This window comes from Maylandia zebra, linkage group LG16 (assembly GCF_041146795.1).
Source record: "Maylandia zebra isolate NMK-2024a linkage group LG16, Mzebra_GT3a, whole genome shotgun sequence".
NCBI classification, from domain to species: Eukaryota; Metazoa; Chordata; class Actinopteri; order Cichliformes; family Cichlidae; genus Maylandia; species Maylandia zebra.
The window spans coordinates 34,234,548-34,253,337 of record NC_135182.1 but is presented as its reverse complement, the minus strand read 5'-3'; the positions used below and the strand labels follow the sequence as shown (position 1 = coordinate 34,253,337).

The following is an 18,790-nucleotide window of genomic DNA, read 5'->3' as shown; positions in this document are numbered from 1 at the left end:
GCAAAATAAAAACATACTGTACTGATTTGTAGTTACATTTGAGGAGACATGCTGTTTTTTTCCAGTGGCATGATATTTAAACACGGTTAAATGCTGAATTCTTTGTGATTCAATATAAAGGTATGGGGGTCACTGAAAAATGGTGGTTGGACTGAAGTATAGATGATGCATTTTCTTTTTATTAGAACTGAAAATACCATAAAAACTAAATGGCACATGTATGAGGAAGGAAAAATCCTACATGTAATTCACATTTTATAGATCATATCACTGTATACAAAAGTGCTTCTCATAACTATGGTTTTTCTTCTTCATCCTGCCCATCATTGGCACTACTGCTATAGTGCTGAATAGATGGTAAGCTCTCACAGGGTCACAAAAGACCATTTGATGTTTTGAGTTGTATAAATCAAACTCAGTGAAATCTTGTAATTTGAAAACAGTCCTGTCTGATCGCGGTGCATATTTCCTCTTTCACGTCACATTTGTGGGGATGAATGAATGCTTCAGCAGCTGGTCAGCTGATGGACGTAGCTTCTGGTCACTAGAGAGACAATGAAATTAGATCAAAGTAAACGAAATAAAAGATGCAACGCCTTCTGCATGTAACCACAGACTGCACATAATAAACGGACAACATGCCCACCATGTTGAAACCTCTGCACAGGATACCTTATATTTTAGACACGTTTCAAACCATTAATGTCACCTTACACTGAAATAGTTAAAAAATAAAAACAGTCAAGTATATAGACTTACACAGTGGATTTCTGCTTCTGTGTTAGACCTACACAGTATCACCAGGTCTCATACCTGCTTGATATAGTAAATCTGAAATTGTTTTGGCATGCAACTGAGCTTGTGAAATAAATTAATACATTTTTAAAACAAATCTTTGCACTACATCTCACCTTGTCAAGCAGATTTTTACAAATTCCTTTGCATTTTCTGAGAAACTGTCTGGTAAGGAAGGCATCAACCCTCTCTGAGCCCCAATGTAGAACAAGGCAGCCATCTTGTCCATGTGTGCCAGCGGTGGTTTCCCTGTGGCCATTTCAAACACCGTGCACCCCACGCTCCATATGTCTGACTTTCTCCCATATCCCGTTTCATTGATAATCTGAAGTGAGAAGACAAATGTCTAAAAAGTAAAGTTGAGGTCTCATGGCAGCGTAAATGTTTGCAGATTATTGATTAAATTTTTTTTTAATGACTGAACTCCAGTGTACCTCTGGTGCCATCCAGTAAGGCGTGCCATGAACAGACTTGAGCAGGTCAACACTGTTGCAAGTTGTGTGATGCATATAACTTAGTCGACGTGCGCATCCAAAGTCTATGAGTTTGATGACACCAGTTGGCATTAGCATGACATTGTTTCCCTTCAAGTCTCGGTGAATCACCCTGTTCATGTGAAGGTAAGCCACCCCTTCCAGTATCTGTTGAGTGTACAGAGCCAGGACTCGCTCTGGCAGTGGACCAAATCTGAGGGCATCAGATAATAACTTGTACTCGGGACTCTTGTGAAGAACAGTTATTTTGCCAGAAGTGATAGCTTCAGACAAAATATTTCAGACTAACCTGTGAATGATGCTTGCAATGGAGCCTCCTGGGATATACTCCATGAAGATGGAAACCACATGCTGCTGAAGCGAGGTACCCAGGAAGCCAACAATGTTGATGTGTCTGAGGGTTTTAAGCAACTCCACCTCCCCCTGCAGACGACTGTATTCTTTATTTGCAGCATCAGCGTCCGAGGAATCGAGGATCACCTGCTTCACAGCTATTAGCTGACCCTGACTGGTCAGGCCACAGTACACCTGGTAATGTGAGGCAATAAGACCTGCTGTTGTAAATGATTTTGGTTTTTCTGGAATATTCTGGAGTGCATGTTTTAATAAATGAAAAGCAAATTTTCATGTCAGAGAAAATGTCAAAGAAGGTCAATTCTAGTAGTTCATTTAGTCCTAAATGAACACAGTGGCAAAAGTAGGTCATTCTGAGTAATTTAACAATTTTCGGCTCAGTTCTTGTTCAGTTTTTTTGCTATGTGCTATCAAAAGTTAGGATACATACTGTGCCATAGGCGCCCCTGCCGAGTACTTCACCCTTTCTCCATGTGACGGTGTCATCCAAGACCAACCCAGAGCCAAGCACAGTGCCACTGCCTCTTAAAGCAATCTTCAATAAAAGGCACATAATGATAATTACACTACAAGAAAGCGTTATCACAGTGACTGAACTTAATTATCAGCTCATTCAACATTTTGTTATGCATTAGTAATGCTTCAGTTTTAAATATGATCAGTTTATCTTTGTTAAATGGGCTTTAAAGGCAATGTTAATTAAACCATTACTTAAACCTTTACTTGATCTCCCTGTCTTAGTTAACTGCAGGCCAATGTTTAACCTTCATTTAAAAATTCTTGAAAGAATAGTTGTAAAACAGCTGGGTGATCTTCTGCAAAAGGATGATTATTAGAATAGTTTCAGTCAAGATTTAGAGTTCACCGTAGCACAGAAATAGCTAATGAATGCAACGTTATTCTGTCAGGACAAGCAAGGAAAGCAGTGCTTGCCCAGTGAAATCTAACAGCAGACATACCACCGAACTGAAAGTAATCCCTCTCCTGCCATCACAAACAGCATCTGCTTGAATGTGTTGTTTGTTTCACATTTACCAGTTCTGTTTGCATTGTTTATTCTCTAATACGTATTGTGCAAATTACACATACATTCCTACTTCAAGAGTCCTGGGAGAATCACGGTGCTTAATTAACACATGGCACGTATACCCCGTGACCAGTTCTGCATGTACTCTCCGCTGCTCCACTTCTTTGAAGAATAAACAATCTAACAGCATCTCTTCTCCAGACCCTGATTCTCTAACCAGAACTGAAAACCTTATTGTTTCCTCCTCAACCAGCAGTATTTATCAGTAGATAAAGATTTGACAGTTTGACTTCCGAAACGGTTACCTCGGAAAACATATTTAGTCCCATGACACGATCATCTTCTCTGCTGGATTCCTGGTTGCTCTTTTCCTTATTTGGATTAAGCGGGCCTATGGATGCATCCCTCTCATCCAAAGAGATCAGTTCCTCTGCCAGACACTGCAGCAGATCGTCTGTAAGTGGCCCGTCACCTGCTTCATCCAGAAACTTCTGGTAAACAGGGGACGTAATTGTGTAGCTGTTGCTACTTGAAGATGTCCATGTGTCCATCTTTGGCCGATGAGGACGTTTTGATAACACGGGCTCTGGAAGTGGTCCGTTTTGATTTCCTGTTAATGAACTTACTGTTGTGTCTTGAATATTTTTGTGTGTGTGACTGAAATCTGCACCATGAGAGGCAGATGTTGGTGTAGTGAGAGTGCTGTCATCATCACATTTGATCGTTTCAGAGTCATGTGTAGGAAAGGTCTCTTCTATTGTAGACAGGTGACTTTCACCCTTGTCTTGACAAATGTTGACACCTTTGTTAAGAACTACCTCAGTGTCTAGTTGAGGATTATTTCGCCCTTTGTGGATGCCCTTCCTGACAGGTGTGACTGGAGTTTTTATCCTGGACGGCACAGGCTTTGCTTTGCTTTTAGCTGAAACCACTGTTGTCTCAGCTGGGCTTCTGTTCGGTTTACTGTGTGCTGATTTCAGTTGCCTGTGTTTTGCTTTATGGCCCTGTTGTGTCTTCTTAGGTGGAGCACACTGGGGAGGGCTTCTCTCGTTTAGTTTCTCACAGGTGTAGGGAACTCTGAGGTTTTCATAGACAGGACCGGCAAACATCTCATAGATGGCTGGCCCTTCTTGACTCTGACTCTGTATCTGCTGAAACATATCCTTGTAGGTGATGAGGTCAACGGCAGATTTAGACCTTGGTGTTTCCTCTACACAGGGTTTTCTCAGCTGCTGGGCACTTCTCAGCTCCCTCCCTTGTGCATGCTGCTGAGTAGTGACAGGATGTATTATTTTGCTCTGTGCATAATCAATAACCTTCTTCCGTGGCGATGAAGTGTCAGAATTAGAGTGAGCACATTTTGATTTCATCTTTGACTTGGCTTTAGCTACAGTACCCCCTCTGCTACCAGTTTGCTCGGGACTTTTCCTGGTTTTATCTTTGACCTGAGTATTCAGCAAGGAGTACTTAAAGTTGCTTTTGGACTTATTCCGATTTAAAATGCTTCTGTCTTTATGTGCTAGTATGTTGAAAGGCTGCTTAGTGTGATTGCTTGTTCTCAGTTCAAAGTTCACATTGGTTCTTTTCTCCTTATCCGGTGTAAGCTTCTCATCTTTCTTGTGATCTCCATCGTTCCGATGAATGTTTTCAGGTGAAGCACAAATTTGAATATTCCCCACAGCAGCTCTGGGATTTAACGTTTCATCTACTGGACTGCAAACTAATGTTTTGTCTACCTGGTGTTCTTCATCACAGGAATACTTCATTATTGTTTTTTCTGTCTGTTTCACATTCCTCAATTCATTTAGATCATTATTCACATTAAATACAACTCCGTGGATAATCTCAGTCCCGGGTTCAGAAGTGTTCCCCACGTTGTTCTTCTCGTCCTTTGACTCTGATGTGAAAACTATTACATTATTCAAAATGCCTTCATCCTGAGTCAGAGTGTCTCCATTTTTTGCAGAGTCATATGCTTTTGATGACTCGCTGTCAGCACACTCTTTTGTAATATTCATACGGCTCACTTTGCCTTCATTCTGAGAGTTCAAAGCTATTTCACTGTTGTGAAGATCACTTGTATGATTGATAAGGTCTTCCTTCAGGCTATGTCCTGATCTGCGGATCAGTGGAACATGATTAATCTTTGACTGAACTTTAAAATGCAGCGCTGTCTTCCCAGTCCTATCAGCCTCAGCGGTGCTCGCATCCTTCGGAAGCTCCAACATCCTGTCGTGACTGACAGTCAGATATGCATCTTGATCCCTGTCAGCGTCCTCATCCTCTAAATCGACTGAGCTGTGGCTGCTGCTGGACCCGCTCTCCACACTGCCATCCTTCGTCGTTGAAGGGTCAATGCATGAGCTGCCCCAGGACAGTCTCTCTCTTTTCAACCTGGTCCTTGTAGAAATAGGGCTCTGACTGATGGGCTTCAGGGGAACATGTTGCTTTAGTACAGGCAGAGCGGTGCCGTCTCTGAAGCGTTTGTCCAGGGGTGCCAAGAGTTTTGGTGTTCGGGGCAGGAGACCCTGGAGAAACCCGTGGCAAATTAATAATACAGGAATTATTTATTATAAAAACATTATGTGGATGAAAAAGAAATGAAAGTATTGGGGAAAATGGAAGGATTGTAATTAAAACATACCTTTTGTTCATTTATAGTATGATGAGAACCCAACCCTGCAGATAGAAAGAGCTGTAACCATCAAACGTCATTGAAATATAACGTGTAATGCAGAGTACATACGGGTCTGGATGTGTGCTCTGGCCTGCATCATAGTGTTTGGACACAGCAGAGGTTCCATGATGCTGGGAGCCGATTGGCTGAGCTGACTGGGCTCTGGCACAGACAACAAGTGGGACGGTGGCGATGCAGCAACCACACTTCTTGTTCTTCGTCTCCTGAAAAAAGAAGAAGCAATATTTAGTTTTTGTGAGTGCCAGTGATTTGTTAAACTTTTTCTTGTCAGCACTGCTGCACCTGCTTCTCTTCATCTGTGATGGTAACAAGTAGCGTAACAAGTTAGCTATCTGCTGCTTGATAGTTCACGTGTATGTATACCTGTGTGGTGGGGGTACTGGCTGGCAGGGGCTTCTCACACTCAGCAAGCCAGATGCCAGAGGATGGTCTGCATGGCCCCGGTGTCTGCTGTTGTTGCTCTTGTGCAAACTGGGCAGAGACACATCTTGACTGAGGAAAAGAGTGGAAAACCCTTTATGGTTGTCATGGAGAAACTCATTATTATTTGTGGACACACTATAATGTCTGAACTGAGAAATTATAAAGAAGAACATTAATGAAAGACATGTACAGATGCATTTGAAGTTTGTTTTGTTTCAAACTGCATGTAAAGCCTCACTTTGCTCACATTTCTGGAAGCTGACGCTATGAAAGGAGAGACCGGCTTAAAGACCTTTGTTCTCCTTGGAGAGCTTGGAGTTGATTCAGTGGTGAGAGCTGCTCATAACAGACAATGGGCTGATTCACCAAAGCCCCCTCTCCCCCTGTTCCTAACCTGTTTGGCTAGAACAGGTTGTCCTCTGGACACGGTGACAGGTGCCTGTGCGCAGATCTGTGGGTGTAACCAGACACTTTTCTGCTGTTGGTGTTAAAGGACGGGGGATTTGTTGACCAGCCCATTGAGAGTGTATGCTGTATATACAGGACTGTGTGTTATAGCTGCAGGCTATTACCTGTACACATCAAAGATGTTTGTCTGTACACAACAGTCTGTGGTTACCTATAAACAGATGCTGATGCGTTCACAGGAGTCAGCGCAGGATCACCAGCTTGTAAATTATATTCTTATCCTGATACAGTGAATGCACACTTAAAAAGACCGCACATGATAATGTGTGTGCTTGAGAGAGAGAGATTTTAGCGTGCCCACCTGCCTCCCCTGCCTGCCTCCTGATAGGCTTCCCTCATGTCTATCAGTGTTTCCATGGATTCTTGGGAACAGGGGGGGATTCCCTTATCTGCTCCGGACACACACAAACACACAGCGTAACACCCGTTCATCAAATGTAATTTTTATTCTTTCAGTATTCGTAGTAAAATGCTGAGCTGAAACTCAAACACGTACCATCCAAACAGTCTGTCAGTGGTACAAAAACAGAAAAGCCACGTTGTACCTCCTGTAACAGTCAGCAGGAAAAGAGTTTTCTAACTCCACAAAGAGCCTTGATAACCATACAAACGAACAAGTTCAACTTAAGTTCACACTTACTATTTTCTACATTAAACGTACAGCAGCACAGCGTTCATATTTACCGCACTAATGCTCATCACAGAGGAAATAATAGGTTTTACCTGTTTCTGAGCCTGTTGGTCTCTGATCCCATGATGAGGCCACTTTAAAGAATTCTTTTTTAAACTATCACTCCTCTATCCCGATTTCTTGGTCAGTAGTTTCTTTCTCTCACTGTAGTCGAAATGCTTTTGGTGTCCTGTCTAACACCCTCGCTTTCCCTCTGTGGTGTCCAAACCATGCCGTCTGGGGTTGAGTACGAGACCACTCCTATCCAGTCACCCCCCCAACCCCCTCCTTTTAGAAGGTGATTTGATCTCATGGCCTATTTGGGATGCTGATTATGTTCCTTTTTCAAAATCTGAAGCGTTAGCTGCCATCCAGGACCCGTGAACTGAGAGGCATTTTTATTGCAAGTTAATGTTAACTTTGTCTTTAACCCTTTTGACCTCTTAGGTTAAAAGGTTAGGTTAACTAGGGCACAATTTTAGTCCAATCTAATAAGTCCACAAAAGGAATGCCGCTTCATTTTCACCAAACACTTCAAGTAAACATGGCTAAAACCTCTTAAAGCTCCCTTACCTTGGCTCAGGTCTTTATGATGGTCAGATTGAGGGGGGCTCCCTGGAGACTCTGGAACTTCCTGGAACCAAGAACAAAGGTGAGGTCGTCAATACATGCTCCAGTCTTAAAAATGAGGCTCATAAAAGATCTTCCAGATGGAATTTATGTTTATAATGCTTAAAATAATTTAAAACAAATATATACATTTCAATTAGATTAAATGTACTTGTAGCATCAATGTCCACAAGTGACTTTGACACAAAAACGTAAAACTTTATAACGTTATAATTTAAATATATGACTCTGAACTTTCCTGTAAGCTGAATTTCTTCATTCTACACTGAGTCTAATATGCTGCTATGGACTCGCCCTGTATTCTATATATGTATTACTCTAAATGTGTTGTGCACACAGACATTATACCTGTGTACATACACTACAGATCTTCCCTGTAAACCACCTGCTGGTCTCCTCCAGCTAACCAGCTGTCTGCTCATCTACTTTTCCTATAAGAACACCCACAATACAGTAGTATGGCAGTACGGTGTCAGCTACACAGAGCACGTGTACACTCAAACAGAGAGCCAATTACTGGTCCATATATATGTCTTCTGGGTGACCACACTGTCTCTTTGTGTGTTTGTTAACTGAACTGACTGCACTGAAAAACACACAGCTTGCTGGTCACACTGCAGACGTAAAACTCACCCTGGTGTGGCTGTACTGAAGAAAGTGATCTTGACGGGTTGCTGTCATTGTGGGCGTGGCTACTATCGACTGGTTAGGATAAAAGCTCTCAATGTCCAACTCTCCGTCTGAATCTCCAATCTCTGAGACCAAATCCCGTGTTTGTGAAATAGGAACGGCATCTACACAAAACCAGGAAAAGAAAGAAGTAGTAAAGTGTAAAGTAAAATAAGTCCACTTTTTTTCTTCCTGCATAAATTGTGCAAATCCCTGTTTGGGGCCACACTCCTGGGGTTGGGGTGCAGGCGTCTGATAGGTTAGAAACAGTAAAAGAAAAAGGGAAAAAAAAGCTATTTTTATTTTTGGCTTAAACAATGTTTTCATCCATATTGATCCATGCTCTCTCTGTCACATGGTTTCAGTTTGTTGACGCAGACTCCGTCACATGTAAAGGCTCTTAGTAAAGTGCTCCCTCACACATTAACAAACAAGTCTTTCTTATACCCACATGAGTGCAGACGTTTTACTGTGATAAACAGGATTATGAATGAATCTGGTATGCCGATTATTTGTATCCGTATAAGAAAGCCAGGAAGATCAAGAACGGAGAATTTGAGGCTTTATACTTCGTACATTGGCACATGCTTACTTTAGATTCATTTTAATAAGTTTAATAAGTAGCTGATCAATTAAACACTAACCAGAGTAAAGAGCAAATAACTCACTCGACAATAAGAGTACTCTAATATAATCTACAGGCAGTGTCACAGAATAAGAAACAGGGATATCAGCTGATTTGGTTTATAATCTGCAGATCAAAGTCATGCATTGTGATGTTACACTCACACCCCAGAGTGCCGTAGTGCTGGACAACAGTGTTAAAGTGCTTGTAGACAGGATCATTTACATTTTACAGAAACCTTTACAAACTGCATGACATGATCCGATTTGTGATCGTTCTGAAAGAGCATGAAATGATAATCCTTACTTTTCCAAAGAAGATTAAAAACACTGTTGAAATAAGGAATTTCATGATTTTCGCACAGCTGAGCAGGGACGTTTATTTCCTTTGAACCTTTTTATTGTCCCTTTACCTCCTTTTTTGGTCTCCATTGACTTTCGGAGGAACATCTGTCTCTTTAGGAACTGCTGATGTTCTGATCCTGTGAATCCTGTGGGATGGGGCCTCCACGGGTTAAGGGAAATCCCGTGTATGTTACTGATGGAGTTTGGAAGATTGGTCAGTTTTTCATATCTCTAAAGCTGTTCCTGAGCAGTTTGTGTGGTATGGAGGAGACCGCTGCCATCGGGGATGCTGTAGCTATGGAGATTGTGCGAGGACTGCACAATGTAGGTAGGTGGGAGGTGAATGCCAAGGCACAATGATTTCCAGCAGGACTTGCCATTGTGACAAAATCATCAGTGGCATTCAGTTTACCTGGTCGGGTGATCAGTTTATTGCCAGTTAAAGAGAACTTGTTGGTGAAATAGCTGCTGGCTGAATGAACACTGATCGCAAAGAGTGAGACAAATGAGGTTAAGGTGTGCGTGTGTGTGTGCGCGTGTGTGTGCGTGTGCGTGTGTGTACCTTTTTGACTTAGCGCCTCCATCAGAACATGGATGATGTCTTCTGTCAGAAAGCTGTTGGTATTAGCAGCGTAGTGGAGAGCAGAGCAGCCGTTATGGTCTCGTACCATCAAATCACTGATGAAGTTAAAAGACAGATGAAACAAATCTCAATATATTTTTTTGCACTTCTAGTGAACTTTACATATTTAATACTTAAATCAGCATGTTGCTCGATGACAAAAGGCTTTAATGTTACCTGTCTACTGTATAAATATGAGCATGTATTTGTGCTTTCTTACGCAGAAACTCCCAGCAGTTCCTTGATGACCTCCACGGGTTTGTGCTCCCATGGCAGATGTGCTCCTAAGTCTTCAAACAGGTCGACGTCCCTGACAGCAAGCATCACAGCTGTCACACCGTCGCTGTTTGGAACATTCACATCCAGCCCGTCGGTCTGAAGCTGACACGTGCAAACACACACAAACACAAACACAGGGGGAAAAATTCTAAATTAAACTGCTGATATAACAAGCAGCACACTTTAGTGTCATCCATTTCCACCATTAGATGTTACTGGCCTCAATGTGTGTGAATTAGTTATTGTGAAGCAGTCAGATGGTACTAGTTAGCAAACAGACACTTCTTCACGGCTATGGGAGAATTAATTTGATGCTTTATAGGGAACTAAACACTAATGAAGATCTGTTTTCTCCTCGTCTTCCTTCCATTTTCTCATGTAGTCACCTCATGCAACATTTGATCACTTTTCCCATCCAGAGCCATCAGCCCCAGTCCCTGTTCTATAAATGCATCGTGTTCATATTCAGACTCTGTTCAATCCTCTTTCTCCCCATCTCTGCCTCATCGAGGTTGTCCATGGCATCTAATTCAAAATATTCATCAACCATCTGCTTTCTCCACTCCAGCCTTTTAGACTCTATCTCCTACATTTGTCTCAGATAATGCTCCACGATGGACCCTAACACCACAGAAACATTTCATCTTGCATGTTCACATTTCTTAAAACAGATTTTGGCCTTTTGTTCCAACTGATCTCTCTTTATTAAAACTGCACACGGAGTAACAAAGTGCTGCAGTGTGAAATGAGGCCACGAGGCTCAGACCGTACCCTGCATTCAGTGAGCTGTACTTTGTGCTGGAAATGTTTGTAACAAGTTAGAGTTTTGGAAAAATGAATTAAATAAGCAGCAACAGACCGACGTTTTAAATATAAAAGAATCCTGCATATGAAATACCCCCAAACACCTGTGTGCTTCATAAATAAATAACCAAGGTGATATATGTAAGTTATTAGTTCATTCAGTTTATGTTTAATTCATAAATAAATAAATAAATAAACCTGTGTACTCAGCTGTCAGCATACCCAAACAGTGTGGGCTATTTCCAGTCATTTTACAAAAGCACCTGAGCGTTAGTATCACATTTCCAGATACACAAAGTCACCAAAGGACACACTAACAATGGCAGGCCTCTTTGCTGCTCTGAGCTGGTTATAATTCAGGAATGCATTTGGAAATGCCAAATTAAATGTGCCTTATTATTACATTACAGAATCACATATATATTTTCTCATGATTTTAGAGGTTTAACAACATTTTCAGTCTCAGAATCAAAACTTTTTTTGGTTCAACCACTGTTTAATCCAACGACGGCAAACTCATTTCAGTTGTGGGCCACGTGCAGCTCACTTTGATCAGAGGAGGGCTGGACCAGTGAAACTCTCCCTTTGTGCCAGTGTTTAAACATCACATGTTTAAAATCCCTGAAATAGCTTAACATAAGAAAAAGAAGTGCACTTTTAACAGTATTAACTTTTAAACACTTTTAACTGTTTTTTGACATGATAAATGTAAAATCTAAATGTATTTACAGTGGGGCAAAAAAGTATTTAGTCAGCCACCGATTGTGCAAGTTCCCCCACTTAAAATGATGACAGAGGTCAGTAATTTGCACCAGAGGTACACTTCAACTGTGAGAGACAGAATGTGAAAAAAAAATCCATGAATCCACATGGTAGGATTTGTAAAGAATTTATTCGTAAATTAGGGTGGAAAATAAGTATTTGGTCACCTCAAACAAGGAAAATCTCTGGCTCTCACAGACCTGTAACGTCTTCTGTAAGAAGCTTTTCTGTCCCCCACTCGTTACCTGTATGAATGGCACCTGTTTGAACTCATCATCTGTATAAAAGACACCTGTCCACAGCCTCAAACAGTCAGACTCCAAACTCCGCCATGGCCAAGACCAAAGAGCTTTCGAAGGACACCAGGAAAAGTATTGTAGACCTGCACCAGACTGGGAAGAGTGAATCTACAATAGGCAAGCAGCTTGGTGTGAAAAAATCAACTGTGGGAGCAATCATCAGAAAATGGAAGACATACAAGACCACTGATAATCTCCCTCGATCTGGGGCTCCACGCAAGATCTCATCCCGTGGGGTCAAAATGATCATGAGAACGGTGAGCAAAGATCCCAGAACCACACGGGGGGACCTGGTGAATGACCTGCAGAGAGCTGGGACCAAAGTAACAAAGGTCACCATCAGTAACACACTACAACGGCAGGGAATCAAATCCCGCAGTGCCAGACGTGTTCCGCTGCTGAAGCCAGTGCATGTCCAGGCCCGTCTGAAGTTTGCCAGAGAGCACATGGATGATACAGCAGAGGATTGGGAGAATGTCATGTGGTCAGATGAAACCAAAGTAGAACTTTTTGGTATAAACTCAACTCGTCGTGTTTGGAGGAAGAAGAATACTGAGTTGCATCCCAAGAACACCATACCTACTGTGAAGCATGGGGGTGGAAACATCATGCTATGGGGCTGTTTTTCTGCCAAGGGGACAGGACGACTGATCCGTGTTAAGGACAGAATGAATGGGGCCATGTATCGTGAGATTTTGAGCGAAAACCTCCTTCCATCAGTGAGAACTTTGAAGATGAAACGAGGCTGGGTCTTCCAACATGACAATGATCCAAAACACACCGCCCGGGCAACAAAGGAGTGGCTCCGTAAGAAGCATTTGAAAGTCCTGGAGTGGCCTAGCCAGTCTCCAGACCTCAACCCCATAGAAAATCTGTGGCGGGAGTTGAAAGTCCGTGTTGCTCGGCGACAGCCCCAAAACATCACTGCTCTCGAGAAGATCTGCATGGAGGAATGGGCCAAAATACCAGCTACTGTGTGTGCAAACCTGGTAAAGACCTATAGTAAACGTTTGACCTCTGTTATTGCCAACAAAGGTTATGTTACAAAGTATTGAGTTGTATTTTTGTTATTGACCAAATACTTATTTTCCACCCTGATTTACGAATAAATTCTTTACAAATCCTACCATGTGGATTCATGGATTTTTTTTTCACATTCTGTCTCTCACAGTTGAAGTGTACCTCTGGTGCAAATTACTGACCTCTGTCATCATTTTAAGTGGGGGAACTTGCACAATCGGTGGCTGACTAAATACTTTTTTTGCCCCACTGTATTTATTTGTTCATTTTTATTGTTGTTTTTTTTTTTTTACTGTGAACTCATTAAAAAGATTCTACAGTAGATGAAAAATCTGAAACATTTGTGTCATTTAATTGTTTATTAGTTACTTAATTACTTTGGTGTCGCGTGAGTGGCTATGGGGCGGGCCTTATTAGTATGAAAAGCTTATATAAAATAAACTTATTAAAATACAGTTAAAAGCCCAAAATCTATGTCATCCTTTTCCAAAGCCACACAGTGCGCAACAACTGCATGTGCTTTTGTAATGGGAGAAGATTGTTGCCCTTGTTGTGTTGTCTTTACTCATCTGGGAAATCCTTTGACTCTCAGGTGTGTGTGTGTGTGTGTGTGTGTGTGTGTGTGTGTGTGTGTGTGTGTGTGTGTCTGTGTGTGTGTGTGTGTGTGTGTGTGTGTGTGTGTGTGTGAAGTGAGCTTACCAGCAGGTGCTGTAAGGAGTGGAGGTCTCCCTGCCAGGCAGCCTGCAGTAGCTGCGCCTGGGGGGGCAGATGAGGCCTTGACATCCACCTCACCATTTCTTCCCGCAGCTCTGGCGGACTTATGTGGAGCGCTGTCTGCTGGCTGAAGTTGCACAAGGTCAGGTCAGCATCTGTCCTCAGGAGCTGCTGAACCACCTGTTAAACCCACCACATAAAAAACCTGAAACATCTCAAAAAAATGTGAAGCGTAGATGTGTCGTTTCTGTCAGTAAAAGGACTGTTGTTGCTCATTTTAGTGTAAACACCTTGTGGTTGGGTGTATTTTAAGAAAACATAAGTTTGAGTTATAATTGGAGAGTTTCCCTCCAGACAAGCCTGTTTTGAATGTCTCCCTCAGAGGATGCAGAGGAGCTATGTTAAAAAAAAGTTGCATAATCTCATGTGATCACAGCACTTTGTTGTTATTGAAAGGAAAAGTACGACGTGTTACGTGACAGAAACTGGTTTCGTCTACCCAACCAATCATATCCATCTGGTGCTTTCCAGGGCTGGAGTAGCCAGCTTACCAAAGAGGAAGCATGGTTACAATAGACATGTACTTGCCAAACTCTCTCTACCGCACACATGCACACGCCGTTACCTCGCTCATGGCACCGCGGCAGGCAGCGATAAGGGGAGTGCATCCTTGTTCCTTGTCTTCCTTCAGCTCTCCTTTCTGCACCCCATCATCAGTCTCACCCTTCTTATACCCTTTCACCATCTCCCAGTCAGACCTGTGTGAACACGAGCCAAAGAAAAGCACAGTGTCTGAGCTGTGAGTCAGGGCAGACTGCTACTTTCATCGTTATTTAGAGAAACAAACGAGGTGGAGAAATTATTGTAAACACACCGCTGATAGATATTACCAAGCACTTTCAGCTAGATGTCTTTGGCAGTCTCTGTGTCTGTGCGATTATTAGTGTGACATTAACCTTGTGATGTAAGTCTCTGGTGATCTAGTGCTCCCCGCAGAGACTAGACTCAGGGCAGAGTATGAAGTATTATGTCTCATTATTACTGCTAGCGATACACATCTTAGTGCATTATGGTACTACATAAACGCAGAGTTTGTGGAGCTAAATAATAATATTTCAACTTGTGTTGATCTGGAAACACTTCTGTGTTTCTGTGTGGTTATGTGTCACCACGACAGGAAGAACAAAATAGCCCAAAGTCTCAGGATTGACTACTTCATGAACAAAAAGTGTGTGTTTTTTTAGTAAACCACCTTATTTGACCATGTTCGCGCACGCTAACACTCCCCCCTAATGTAATGTGAAATCATTTTATAAGTGTTTGTATATTTGTAAAGTAGAAATGTGTCTGTGAGGACTGAACTCCCTCTGGTTTAATGTTTGACAAAAGTAACAGTCAAAATGGATGAAGTGTCTAAAGCGAGTGCTGAGAGAAGGCTAATTTAAAAGTACAATAGAAAAAGTGCCTTGTACACATTTCCTGACATTAAACAGTTGTAAGTGGTGCTCATCTGTGTGAGCAGCATTAAGGGAAGACGATGATAATTGGAGTAAAAAGCTAAAATGAACTATTGTTTACTTACTGTTGTTTCATTTGTCTGAATCCACTTGTATATCTTCTCAAACCTTCTGTGGACGTTTGATCAGTGAACCTTTGATCTTTACTGCGCACTCTCCACTCGAGTATTTCCTCCACTTTCCTCTGTTTTGTCCTGCATGCCTTCTGCTGTACGTTTACATTTGGTTACCTTGGAGACAGTCAGACAGACAAGCTGTGGCTTTAAATGCTTTCAGTCTGTTTGTTGCCTGATGCATTAAATCTAAGTGAAACCACGAATATGATTTCTGTCTAGTGTGCTCGACGCAGTTAGACTGTGCATGTAGTAAAGTTTGCTTCTGCGCATGATCAGGCTTTGTTTTTGGAGAAGGGGAGAAATGCACAAGCAATCTTTTAACTCATCAAGCTCAACTAAACAGGGAGGCTGAAGAAACCTATAAGTGAGCACGATCATATATATATATCCAGTCTTTATATCCATAAATACGATACTGTATAATTAACATATTCTCTAAATGAGGCTTCAGGATGACTGCTTGTGCACACGGTGCTGTTTTAAACTCCAAACCTGCTCTTGTGTTGTTGGATTTTGTTGACATGGTTAAAACATGCTAGTCTGTATGTTCAGAGAGTACCTACGATTACAGCTGAATGTTCAGGTGTGAGCTTCCTTAATGACAGTCACACCAAACTGAGGTATAATCTAACGCTGTATTACTTCTCCACAGCAGCGTGAAAGTCTCTGCTTTTAACTTCTAGATGCAACTTTGTGTTGGTTTCAGTTTCAGCAGCAAACTGGATGGAACAGTTAATTCCTCCTTCTTTCCTATTATTCTGTCATTTGTGTATCACAAATAAACAAGACAGGTCAATAAGTGACTCTTAGGTCAGTCTGAGAAACTCTTCATTGTTCCTTTGAACTCTGACTTTGGTTCTGTCAGAGACCATATTCTGTGTCCTCTCACTTTGTTTTTGCAGAATGTTTGCTCTGTGATGTCATTTCCTCTGGACCTTTGCATTTCAGCTGAACAGATGGATGTGACTTTTTTCCCTGAAATTAATGCATTTGACTCCAGTTGTCTCCTCTTTAAGTCCCTGCGCTGGCAGCACAGCAGTGGCATCGTTGACCTTGTGTAAACTCTTTTTCTTCTGTTTTATCCTCCTGTCTGACCTTATCTGTGGAGCCCGCGGTGAGGGAATTGGGTCCTGACTCTGTCAGTGGGAGATGATTTGGCCACTTTCAGGTTTCCTTTCAGTCGTGCCACTTTCTGAATTTAAATTGTCTCTGAGCTTCTTCTGTAGTTCTGATATCATGATTTTACAAAGCCACACCTAAGGGAATGACATGAAGGCCTGTATAAATGCATATATGAGTCAGCTTTAGACCTTTTGATGACATTTTGTTTTGACACTTTAAAATACATAAAACATAAATGAAAACAAATAAAGAAAAAAACTTTCAGTAAATTTTAAAGTGCCTTTCCATAGAATATGAAGTTTTAATAAATACATGAGTAGGTTTATGTTTCTGCAGCTTCTGAATGTTATATTAATTAATGCTAAAGCTGCAAAGTAAAATCTGTCGCTTCTATTAATTTTATTTCTTTTAAAAAATATTCTTACTTGTACATATAAAAAATTTATAGAAAAAAAAAAATACTGCAAATTAAACTATGCAACCACCTGAATCTGATAATGGCTATGAAAACAGCTTAAAGTGAAACAGTTTTTATCAGTGGCCTACATCTACACAAGAGGTGCAAATATACAATTATGAAGGAGAAAAAGAAACACTTATTTCACCAACTTTACCTCCTGAGGACTGGAGTTGTGATATTTGATGTAAATCGCTGTGTAACGCTCCATATGAACACTAGATGTCGCTGTTGGACAACTGCTCTGAACCCGTGCCACGCTTGAATCCGTACTCGCTGCACCTGTCCTCATCGCGTCACCACAGGCGGATGCACAGTGAATAGAATATAGTGAAGAGAATATAATTTTGTATAGAATCACAAAACTATACATTTCTTGTTTTTTTGGACTTTAAAGTTTATTGTTGCAGCTTCTTCAGATGGAACTCTGAACTCTGCAGACTCCTCTGTCTTTTAGTCGAGTTTTTATTTGCACCTGTTTATTTTCACGAGTTCTCTTCATAGTTTTTGATCATTTAGGATTTTTTATTATTATTTGGATATATCGTTTATTGTTTATTTAAAGTAATAGATATATCTTTTACAGACTTCTGGGTTCTCTAATTTAACCAATCAAAGAGTGAGAAAAGAAGTACAGCTCCCTCCCCCTCCCTCCGCTCTTCCAAATCAGCCCCGCTCCCCCTTCCCGCACTGTTTGGGTCTGTCCGGTGTCCCCATCACTAACCGGGACCCATGTCCTCGGGGGGAAGCAGTGAACCCTGACACAGTCGCTCAGCTCCACTGGTTCCATACTGGTGCGTCCCGTTGCGCACGAGAGCGCTTGAACCAAACACCGCACGCTTCCAGTGACGTTTTTCGGATTTCTTCAGACCTGTGGACGGCTTGTTGGAGAGAGAGTTGCAACTTTACGACTCATTATGTTTCACGTCTGGATGACTCGGTGACAGGAGGACTCGGGGGAGTTGAGGTAGCCTACAGCAGGAACAAGGAGCAGCCTCGGCTCTCCCCCGAGCGGTTTGCGCAGGGTGACACAGTGAAGCTTTTATTGGGGCTGATTGACCGTGCGGCCGGATTACATGGGCTTCTTAAACAGCAGTTATTTATGATGCTACCAATTACTCGTTGAGCTCTTGTTAGTTGCCGTTCCCTTCACTTCCTCGCTTCCAAACTTCAGTCAGTGGATCGTTTTGAGAGCGACAAGATGGGCTCGCAAACCTGCACAGCTCTGCAGAAACAGGCGCTCCTGTGGTTCGTTATAGGTGAGTCCCACACACCGTGGTTTAACGGATGCTCTTCTGATTAAGGCACTCGAATATTTCTGGGCTAAACTATAAGTTTTGTTTGAAAAATATCACAAAGAAGATCCTAAAACGGAAAGAAAAAGACGCATCCTGCCAGAACAGTGTAAAAGAAACGGGTTTGGATGCACTTCTGTTGAACTCGCCTTCCAACCCGGTGCCATTCACGCCTTTTACTTACCTCAGACATGTGAAGGAAAATGAGAAGTTTTTGTTTCCTTTCAACATAAAATACGAAATCATGCCAGCGTTTCTCAAACTGCTTTTAATTGTAAGAATAGAATATAAAATATTTCAAACAGTTTTATATCAATTATAGGACGAGTGTTTCTCATAACATGATATGAGATTTATTACTGGACTACTGGAGGCTGAGTGGTGTGTAAACACGATAATCTCTGTTTAAACTAAAGCATAGCAGCGATGTTGGGAAGTGGCATGTTTCAGGATAGATGTGCGCGCTGGAGACTGCAGTTGGCTGAAAACTTTCCTTTTTTTTTGAAAACAACCCAGAGAGTGAGACTTTAGTGAGATTAGTGAGAGTGAGGTTTATTAAAGTTTATAAACGGTTTAGATGTGCGGA

The 18,790-nt window shown here is 41.7% G+C and overlaps 2 protein-coding genes and 1 long non-coding RNA gene across 7 annotated transcripts in view; 2 read left to right on the top strand and 1 right to left on the bottom strand.

The window, feature by feature from the left end:
* Positions 1-61: 61 nt before the first annotated feature.
* Positions 62-15,324, bottom strand: map3k19 (mitogen-activated protein kinase kinase kinase 19). 4 transcript variants are annotated; one of them, XM_004566075.6, is made up of 17 exons: positions 15,280-15,324; positions 14,323-14,455; positions 13,683-13,877; positions 10,040-10,200; positions 9,760-9,875; positions 8,193-8,353; positions 7,503-7,563; positions 6,561-6,648; positions 5,732-5,860; positions 5,417-5,571; positions 5,315-5,349; positions 2,976-5,198; positions 2,074-2,178; positions 1,579-1,817; positions 1,230-1,482; positions 912-1,120; positions 62-544 (listed from the first exon to the last, which is right to left on the bottom strand). In XM_004566075.6, exons 1-17 carry the CDS (start codon positions 15,288-15,290, stop codon positions 475-477), a joined length of 4,344 nt encoding a protein of 1,447 aa, XP_004566132.3. In that variant the 5' UTR covers positions 15,291-15,324; the 3' UTR covers positions 62-474. The 4 variants fall into 4 exon arrangements, with proteins under 4 accessions (XP_004566132.3, XP_076731481.1, XP_076731480.1 ...); XM_076875364.1 differs by lacking the exon at positions 62-544 and having other exon boundaries at positions 908-1,120; XM_076875366.1 differs by lacking the exons at positions 7,503-7,563; positions 8,193-8,353; positions 9,760-9,875; ... (2 more) ...; positions 14,323-14,455; positions 15,280-15,324 and adding an exon at positions 6,756-7,371.
* Positions 7,407-13,812, top strand: LOC143413095 (uncharacterized). The gene is made up of 4 exons (XR_013093670.1): positions 7,407-7,581; positions 9,315-9,525; positions 10,044-10,192; positions 13,674-13,812. It is a non-coding gene; the product is annotated as an uncharacterized LOC143413095 (long non-coding RNA).
* A 2,261-nt stretch (positions 15,325-17,585) lies between the features above and the next one.
* Positions 17,586-18,790, top strand: part of ramp1 (receptor activity modifying protein 1) — a 63,896-nt gene continuing 62,691 nt past the window's right edge. For both annotated transcript variants that reach the window (XM_004566002.4, XM_004566001.4), the window contains exon 1: positions 17,586-18,168. In XM_004566002.4, the coding sequence (XP_004566059.1) occupies positions 18,111-18,168 (58 nt within the window). In that variant the 5' untranslated portion in view covers positions 17,586-18,110. The remainder of the gene's footprint in view (positions 18,169-18,790) is intronic.

Bases quoted from the DNA above. Each gene is read 5' to 3' on its own strand.
- map3k19 (XM_004566075.6), bottom strand. The intron at 13,878-14,322 runs GTAACGGCGTGT...TGGGTTTAACAG, and splicing joins GCCGCGGTGCCATGAGCGAG to GTGGTTCAGCAGCTCCTGAG. The intron at 9,876-10,039 runs GTAAGAAAGCAC...TAACTTCATCAG, and splicing joins GAACTGCTGGGAGTTTCTGC to TGATTTGATGGTACGAGACC.